Raw genomic sequence first — 9,962 nt, forward strand, 5'->3', positions numbered from 1 at the left:
GCAAGAGAAATTACCCCCTTGAAAAACCAAAAATGTAAACAGTCTACAAAACGATTGTTTGTGTTATGGTCAAATTTTGTGTTTCAAAAATGTCAACAGAAACACATACGTTAAGCCATGGTGTTTTGGTCCTTGGTCTTCCCAACCCTTGAAAGACGTTGTTTTGACTCTCGAATTTGCCTAAGGAATATTCGACGGGTGTTACATTACATAGCCTGCACGAAACATACATAAATAGGGGTTAGATCCAACATTAATAATAGAGAAAAGCCACTTAATAAATAAAGAACACTAGAAGAATATTAATATATAGTAAGAAAAAATAGGTGATTAAAATTACATGTTAATTTATTCCCTCATTAATTAGATCTATGTTTAGTTGTGCCCTCATCACGGCTCACACTACCCCCTTCCTAAGTCTAAGTGAAATATGGTTTTCGATTATTTAATCCGAAAATTAATTAATTAACCGAGACCGAAAATACTAATGAAAATCTGTTAGTATTTAAGAAAAGTTTTGAACTAATTTGTTAAGTTTATTTTGCGTAAAAGAAGAAAGTGAGTGAAAATATATTTAATTTAAAATATATATATATATATATATATATATATTTTTTACGAAAGAAAAGATTCTTCAGTATGTCGTCGCTCTTAAATGGCAAAGAAGGGAGACTCTGCGGGGGAAGTCCATAGCATAACTGAACGAAAGAAAAACAAAATTAAGAAATTAAATAACCGAAGAAGAGAGAAGAAAATATATATAATCAATAAAATCACTCGAAATTCCTCTCTCTTTCTCTCTCAGTTCATGTTGATTTAGCCCTTCGTAGACTTCCTCCGTATCCGCGCCGCCGTAAGACGCCGCCTCGGCACGGCAGTATCAGCAACAGGCGTGGTGCTCGCCGTCTTCGAAGGGCTTGTTTCTCTCCGCTATCTGGTAATTCATTTCTCTGTTCTCTCTATTGAAGATTTGGTTTTACTTGAGAGACCTTTTTCATAAATAAACTTGTTTGGGTTCATACTTGAGTTCATACTTGGCAAATTTCTGGATTGTTTCCGATTAGAAATCGCTAGAAATTTGTAACTCATTGTATGCAGAGTATTAGATCTGATTTTGAATTTTATAGTCAGAGCTATGTCCATGTTTGATTCTTGGGATAACGATCGTTTCCATTTTCTTCTTCTGGATCTAAACCCTTTTTTAGATCGTGGAATTGTGAAACTCGATCCAGAAACAGCTAAAAGTTCGATCAATTGCGATTGCCCTGGATTGATCACCATCAAGATCTAGTCTCTTTAATTGTTGTTTCCTCAATGAGTTTAGCTCTAATTTGAAGATCGTAATCTGCAGAGATCTGAATCAATAAAATAAAAACAAAATGACTGCAACAAGCAAGACGGATCAAAAAGCGGCTTTAGACATTGCATCATGGCTATTCAATGTTGTCACTTCCGTTGGGATCATCCTCGTTAACAAGGCTTTGATGGCTACTTATGGCTTTAGTTTCGGTGAGTCTTCTTCGTTTTATCTCCTTGAAATGAAATGTAGTCAACGCTGTTGACTTGTTTCAACATTGACCTGTTTCTAAATCTCCCACACAGCTACAACATTAACCGGTTTGCATTTCGGAACAACCACTTTGTTGACCACTTTCTTGACATGGCTTGGTTATATCCAACCTTCCCAGCTTCCTTGGCCTGACCTTTTGAAATTCGTTTTGTTCGCTAACTTCTCTATTGTTGGGATGAACGTGAGTCTCATGTGGAATTCTGTTGGATTCTACCAGGTCAGTCCTTTTTCATCTCTGTCCAAGGTTTCGTTTCTTTTGTTTAATTGTTTTTTTCCCCGGAAGATCTTGAAACGTCTGTGGTGGAATTTGCAGATTGCCAAGCTGAGTATGATCCCGGTTTCTTGTCTACTTGAAGTTGTTCTTGACAATGTCAGGTATTCAAGAGATACAAAGCTCAGCATTTTGTTAGTTCTTGCTGGTGTTGCCGTCTGTACTGTAACCGATGTTAGTGTTAATCTCAACGGATTTCTCGCTGCCGCTATTGCTGTCTGGAGCACCGCGCTTCAGCAATACGTAAGTCTTTATATTATTTCTCCTATGCCTTAAATATAATGGAAGAGACCTTGGTCAAATTCATCATATTATTCTGATCCTCGTCCCTTTTATTCATTGTTTATCATCTGATTTAGCTTGTAAACCGAAATAGAAATCTGAGTTCTAATAATTGTTTCTTCATTTTGCAGTATGTACATTATCTACAGCGAAAATATTCGCTCGGTTCTTTCAATTTACTGGCACATACTGCTCCAGTACAAGCTGCGTCATTGTTGTTAGTTGGACCATTTCTAGACTACTGGTTGACTAACCAAAGAGTGGATGCATTCAACTTTTCATTTGTATCTCTGGTAAAGTTTCTCCTCTGTTTATTTATGAAGTCTTCTATGATCCAAAACAGAGTGATGAGATTGGAACATAGTAGTACTAGTAGTCATACCAATTCGCATTTTGTTTCGATTTTCAAGAACTGATGATAGCCAGTTAGGCTCTTAATTATTATATACACTGTTGGATTTGTCTTACCTAAGCTCTATCTAAGCCTTTTTCATTTCTGGGCAGTTCTTCTTAATACTCTCGTGCAGTATCGCGGTCGGGACCAATCTCAGTCAGTTCATCTGTATTGGAAGATTTACGGCGGTGTCTTTCCAAGTACTTGGTCACATGAAGACAATTCTGGTATTGGTTTTGGGATTCACTTTCTTCGGCAAGGAAGGTTTAAACCTGCAAGTAGTACTTGGAATGCTCATTGCGATCCTCGGTATGATCTGGTACGGCAATGCATCTTCTAAACCGGGTGGTAAAGAGCGTCGTAGCCTCTCTATTCCCATAACCAAGTCACAGAAACTATCCGAAACAACCGAATCTGATGAAAAGGTGTAGAAGAAAGAAAGAGAAATGGTCGCATTGACATAGAAACAAAAGACAAGAAACTCAGATACAAAACAGGTAGAGTATCATCAAATGGGATATTTTATAAACAAAAAAGGGTTTAAATTATTTAATCTCCAGAACTATAATCTTACAGAGCTTTCCATTTGTTTTCCTGCATTATTTATTTTTGATTAATCCTTTTTTGGCCTTTTGCATTTTTTTGCCTAATTATGTCATAAAAGAAACATTATCCATCCATACGTCATACGACTGATAATAAAATCTCAAATTTATATAAAAAAAAAGGAATTTTGTCCTGGTATGATTTATTACTGTCACCTGCAATATCCACTTTTGTAGGTATTATTTTCTATTTGTAACGTGAATATTTATTCTTTGGGTCCATGAGTTTTTTTTTATATATATTTTAATTATCAGTAGTAGTAAAAAGAATACATACCTGCATTAAAAAATGAACGGAATGATACACAGTAGGTGGTTCCATGAATGAATGCAATCGCAAGCATTTATTGTTGGGAGATATCATGGTCTTTACGTAATCTGTATATTTGAAATGTCATAAAAAGAAAAAACATATAGAGATAAATGAAAAATGAATCTGTGTTATCTCAAAGCACATGGACTCACCCCTGTTAATCGCCGGGTTATAAGGGGTTTTATTAGAAATTGAATAAATTATTCTTTCTTTCTTTCTTTTGACGTCTCGGTCTCACTCTCTTTAAAGGAGATAAACCGGGGCGGGGGATGCACACGTGTAAAGCTCAGTTTTAAGTTAAGAGGAGAGAGGTCGTTGCGTGTGGGAGATTAACCGAAACGGGAAAGTCTAACGAAAACAGCCTCCTTTGCTTTTGCTTACGTGTGCTCAAACGGGATCCTCTCCTCGCACGTGCGCGCCTGTTTATTTGACGTTTGATTTGTTTGTTTGTTTGTCAAACACTTTTTATAAATTCCCGTTATTGGAGGGCAACACCAATTTTTCCGGTCTCATATATATATTCTAAATATATACGTATATAAATAGAGAGAGGAAAAGTTTGTACAAATAGAGAGAGGAAAAAAATCTGATGAACCTCAAATTTTAACGAAAGTCAAACGTGGATTCATGAGCTAGCTATCATTACGTGGAATTAATTAATGGAATCTGTATAACCAGTGGCCGGAGTAGATAACTAATAGGCATGACATTAAAAAATTTCATCTTAAGTTATAATAAAAAAAAAAATAATATAATTTTTTCCTTTTCTGAAAAATATTACGATCCCTGTAATAAAATTTTCTGCCTCCGCCAGTGTGTATAAGTTAGCTGAAGCTGATGATTTATGAAGAAATGTATTGTTCGATTGAGAACCTGAAGTACTATGTACATGTTGATTATGAAGAAATAGTAGTATAAATTTTCGTACAAAATTCTAAACTGGCCTAACAATTAGGTGTTAGATAGATGTTTTTGCTGGAAACAGCTTGGAAACTTAATTATACCTCTATTTTGAAAGGACGGGCTCTCTCCTTTGTGTATTAGGTCTCCATTGACCAACAAAAATTAGAAAGACCTTTTAAATTTCCAAGTTACACCAATTATTAATTTTTCTCTCATCGTATTTTAATATTTCTGATTTTGATTTTATATCTTTTACTAAGTATAGATTTCATTATCTTAACATACGCAATGGCCAAACGATAAATACAGCTGAAAGAAGCAAAAAAAAAAAGATTTCAACATGTTAATTTTCCAATCATACGTCGATTAGTAATTTAGTAGTATTATACTATATAGTTCGTTTAATGCATCGCTGCCTTTGTAGTCCTACAACGTGGGTCCTTCGTGGGGTTTATTTGTGGGTTGTTACTTGTTGTTTGTTATCTAATTGTAACAACAAATTATTTTAAATTTTTTATAAAACAAAACAAAGCATATAGAGCATAACTGTACGTTTATACATAATATTGATTAGGACGACCAGCTTAAGACTTAAGAGATAAGGATGTGCATGGAAGATTAATACGACCAGCTTAATTATAATAAGAGATAAGGATTTGGAAGATTGATTATTCGTGCAAACCAAACGTGAGTCGCCCTTTTTCAATTTTGCTAGGTTGTAAAACACGCCATGCATGTTCTCTTCGATGACATGAAATCGTTATTAGAACTTAAATTAACACATGCATTAAGAAAAAAAGTTAACACGGAGTCTGATCTTAAAAACTATATATATAATTAAGACCGTGCATATCATAGCATCATATTACGCTGCATTAGAACTAAACTTTTTAAATACGAAATTAGGTTTAAAATGTAACTTTTGTAAAATTATATTTTTGTGATTTTCATTTGAGATTTGAATTTACAAGATATAATAGCACGTGTTAACATAAATTTTTACAATGTTCCGGTATTCATTCAAATATATATATAATTATATTTTTATAATAAATATCAGATTTATAATTGATGATAGCATCTAAAGAGAATTTATTTTGTTTCTGTTGATGCTAGTTTTATTTTTCTGTATACAGAATGAATTCAAACTATAAAAGAAATAAAAATAATTAAGCCAGCGATTTAGATGTAGATTGGCGGTCAAAGGTTATGATGTTAATGTAATTTAAGTAATGATACAATGAGAACAGTTAAAGATATTCGGCTTGTACGGCGGTTTTGCATTACAATGATTGATCAATAATAATTTTGTAATTAGGTCCAACTACAACTGCATACGATGTATTGAGATTGCACTTTAGGAGAATATGTTTCCCTTTTATTAATTGTTTACCATCATTACAAAATTATTATCAAGATGTATATTATATTATAGTATATGGTTTTTATTAAATGGTTTACCACTATCAAAGTAAATACTTATTTGTGTGTGGAATCTCTAACATATATGATCATTTTGGAGTTAAAAAAAAGAACTGGAAAAAGAATGTAGAAAATTCTACAGAAAACAATAACTGAATATTATTTGTTGTACAAAAAAACAAAAAAAAAAAAGGAGGCAAGGGAAAAAGAAGAAAAGAATAGAGAGAATTGAAGGCCACTTCCATTGAATTGTCGCATAGCTTTGCATTGTTATTTATATAAGTATGTTGTTGTTGTTGTTGTCTAATCAACCACCACTCATTAGCTCACCCCCGCACAATTATTTGGATTTTTTTGCTTTTAGTTCCCTTTGATTTTCATTATTACTATTTTTCCAAAAGATATTTTTTTTTGTAATAGCAGGAGCATGTAAAAGATCATGGAAAGTTTTTTTTTGTGTGGATGTTACGATCGATCAGCCATTTTTACCTTGTTAGAATAAAGTTTTGTTTAGCTTGTGTCTTGTGATTTACCGTGGGAGAGAGAGATGAAAATAATGTTGCAATAATGTAAATATGATATGATATATCTTTGACAAAATATTTATATGATATATATATTTAAGAGAAACTGTAAGTTTTTTCCCTCGTATATAGATAATAAAATCCTATGGAAGAATATATAGAAGCTTAATAGAGAGAAGATGACGAAAAATAAAAAAGGAGTAATATAAATAAATAAATAAATGGGGAGGGGAGAAATGTTGAAATAATTAGGAACAAGCAAATATGCGATGTTTCGTGTTGTCACTCACTCACGCGTTTGAGGAGGATCTGGAAACCATTGAAAATAAAAGCTGGCCTTTTTTTTTAATTAGGGAATTTCATTTTAAGACAAACATCATCTTCTACTAACTATACTATGTAATAAATATTATAAAATACTAATCCAGCTTAAAAAAAACAAGAGCAGTTTCGACTTTCGATAACTCAATTCAGAAAAAAAAAACAAGAAGCTGGGGGAGGGGGGGGGGGGGGAGTGATGAATGATGATGGTCAAAAGACGACATATCAACGTGTGAAATGAGGCCACGTCATGAAGGTGGGAAGACATGAGCACGTGTAGTTTCTTAGCTTTGTGGGGAACCACTGCAAAACACAAAACACTCATCATCTTCTTTCTAATCAAACCAAACCATTTTATATTTGTTTGCTGATTTATACTTCTCCATATGTGTTAGCTTTTTCATTCTTTTTCCTATTCGATATTTTCCTGTCACTATTTTTAGTTTTTAATCGTAAACACATATATTAATCGAAAAAATCTCTCTTTATATTTTAAAAAAATATTTAATAAAATAAAAAATGGAGATGAAGAAGCCCATGAAAGGAGTAGGTAGGGCCTATTGAGGAAAAATTATCGTCAAGTGGGCCCTAATATACCTTCTGTAAGCATAGATGTATCTTTTTACAACTTCTGTATTTTGTCATTTTTATTATTTCAGTTCACCGTAAACAAAAAAGATATATATATATATATATATATATATATAAACCGTATTTAAACTTGCATTATTAAAAAACAAAATTCTGGATACACATATTATCAACCAATGGATTCAACACAATTACTACAACAGTAGTTTGATATTATCATGACTGACTTACTATATTCAAAACAATTTATAAATTAATTAATTTCACCAAATAGCAGGAAAGTAAAAAAAGGAGAGGATTTTGCTGTATGGGTAAAAAATAAAATAAACAGACTCCTGAAAAGAGTAATTAAAAATTACTTATACACCCTTTATAAGGTCCCACGAGCATCCCATAATCTAAGGGTTTTTTGAGTAATTTGAATAGAGAAAGTGCAAACTTCTTCGTCACTAGATTTTCACCCCACACTCACTCACTCACTGTTAGATTCACACAGATACGGTTTTTTTTTTAATTTTTCTTTGCTTCATTATTTTAGATTCATTTTACTGCAGAAAGAAGAAAGAAATAGCAAATTTACCAGGTTAAATCCTGACCGTTAGAGATGAACATCAATGGCTGGGATTGGTTTCAGACCGTTTTGGGGGTCCATCTCGTACAGTGTACTGCTACTACTAGTAGTAACATTTACGAACGTCACACCATTCTCTTTACAATTTTAGATACACACACACACACACACACACCACTCTCCACCAATCAAACACGCTGTACCAGCAACGACGCCGTTTTCACGTTTGGGTGTTTCTGACGCGCGGAGATGGAGCGTGGCTCTTTCTGTCACACGAGTGTCTGTGTGGGGAGGAGGATACTTTCGTCCCTTTTTGTGCATTGTTGTTTAGACTTTAGAATCATTGCAACACTCTTTGGCGTTTTCCTTGCTTATCTGATGTCATTACTAAAGGAATTTACAATCTTCTTTTTATTATTATTACTACCTTATTAGATTTTATATTTACGAATTTAATACATCACTAAGAAGAATACTTTCTCTCATTTAGTTTGTTGATTAAAAAAGCTATACTTGTACCAATATAGCAATAATTCCAGGTCTTTTTTATTGGTTTTGTCCACTCTACTTATACAAACCTTCCAAAAAAGTCTCACACTTGCATCATATATTGTTACACCAATGTCATTCTCTATAAAAAAAAATTTAAACTGGTATTGTATGTAGCATTCGTTGAAAGTTGAAACTTGAAACAAATTTATCAATCTCTACAAAAAAAAGTTAAAGCGACAGTAACATATATCTCGGATTTTAATTTTAAAGTTTACTAGTACCACTCAAGTAGTCAAGTTCCTATTCCTCTCAAAATATGTGTGCACTTTTTATTAGTTGAGTCTTTGCTATCATAAATGCATAACCACGCCAGTACATTGTTCAGATATAGTATATAGCATTGCTCAAGTTTTGTATCTATCATACAAACTATATATACACACCAGATACACATCTTCACGTAGGGTTTTGTATACAAATTATCTTCAAACCTGCGATGGAGAAAGGAAAAAGAAAAACTAATAGATAAAAAAGGCTTAAGTTTGGTCTATGTATGTAACCACCAGAGAATAAGAAGGCAGACGAAAAAGGTGAAAGAGATAATAGAGAGAGAGAGATATTAATTAGTGGGATAAGGTTTAGCGTAAGCTTAATTATAATAATACTTCAATGGTTATTATAACAAAAAACTCTAATGATTCCTTTTATAAAAAGAGATGGAATCTGCCATTAATTGACACTCATGTCTCAATCGTCGTTCACACGTACGCTCGTTTTTTTTTCTTTCTCCTTTCTCTTTTGTAAAAAGCTATAGAGAGACACAATCTCTCCTCTCCACTTTTTTATTTTTCTTCCCAGACAGAAGAATTGCGAGTGAACAAGAGACGAGTGTGTTAATGTGATATGTTTGTGGTTGGTGTGAAATTCATGTAAAAACTATTTACCTTAACATTTAAAGTGTATTTGAAACTCTTTCTAACCATCGCATTCAATGCCCAAACTCTTGTTTTATATGAGTATCTCAATATAAAGGAATTTTTCTTTTTAAAAAGATTCTTATACTACTATCTATGTTCCATTTTCTACTGAACTAACTACTTAACCATTAGTCCATAAATGTACAAAAATTAGTTAGTTGCTGGCATCTTTATATCAGAATCATATGTGTTTTGCATATTGGGTGACAGTGAGTGAGTTCGGCAATAATTCACCTTTCAAGCAAGATCCAACCAAGTCTGTAACAAGCAAAACAAAAATAATGCAAATGTGATGAATTATCTTGAAATATCGGTTTTTTTTTTTTTTTTTTAAATCAGTATATGCTTTTAGAAAGAAAAAACAAAATTAAAACCAGAGCCAAACCAAAAATCATATTATATTATGAGAAGATACAGGTGGTTGGGGTTAAATTATATGCAAATAATCAACAAAGTCTATGACGAGTTTTATTTAAAAAGGGTGAATAAGGATTATATGGCTTGTGGAAGACTTGATCCCATCCCCTAATCTCACGTTAATTAAACACACCTCGCATGTACAGACAAAGACTTCACTTCTTCTTTAACTTAAACTTACTAAAGAAATATATAAATAAAAGCTTTTGAGATTAAGGATTTTGTGATGCCATTATTTTATTTGTATACTCTTTGCATTAATTAAATTGTTTTTAACTACATACAATAATTAAAAGTAGTATTATTTGT

At 32.7% G+C, this 9,962-nt stretch overlaps 1 protein-coding gene across 1 annotated transcript; it reads left to right on the forward strand.

The window, feature by feature from the left end:
- Positions 1–651: 651 nt before the first annotated feature.
- On the forward strand, positions 652–3,261 carry LOC17879814 (UDP-rhamnose/UDP-galactose transporter 4). The gene is made up of 6 exons (XM_006284026.2): positions 652–937; positions 1,352–1,509; positions 1,603–1,787; positions 1,884–2,084; positions 2,255–2,416; positions 2,628–3,261. Exons 2-6 carry the CDS (start codon positions 1,380–1,382, stop codon positions 2,946–2,948), a joined length of 999 nt encoding a protein of 332 aa, XP_006284088.1. The 5' UTR covers positions 652–937; positions 1,352–1,379; the 3' UTR covers positions 2,949–3,261.
- Positions 3,262–9,962: the final 6,701 nt, after the last annotated feature.

This window comes from Capsella rubella, unplaced genomic scaffold, assembly GCF_000375325.1.
Source record: "Capsella rubella cultivar Monte Gargano unplaced genomic scaffold, Caprub1_0 scaffold_7, whole genome shotgun sequence".
Lineage (NCBI taxonomy): Eukaryota > Viridiplantae > Streptophyta > Magnoliopsida > Brassicales > Brassicaceae > Capsella > Capsella rubella.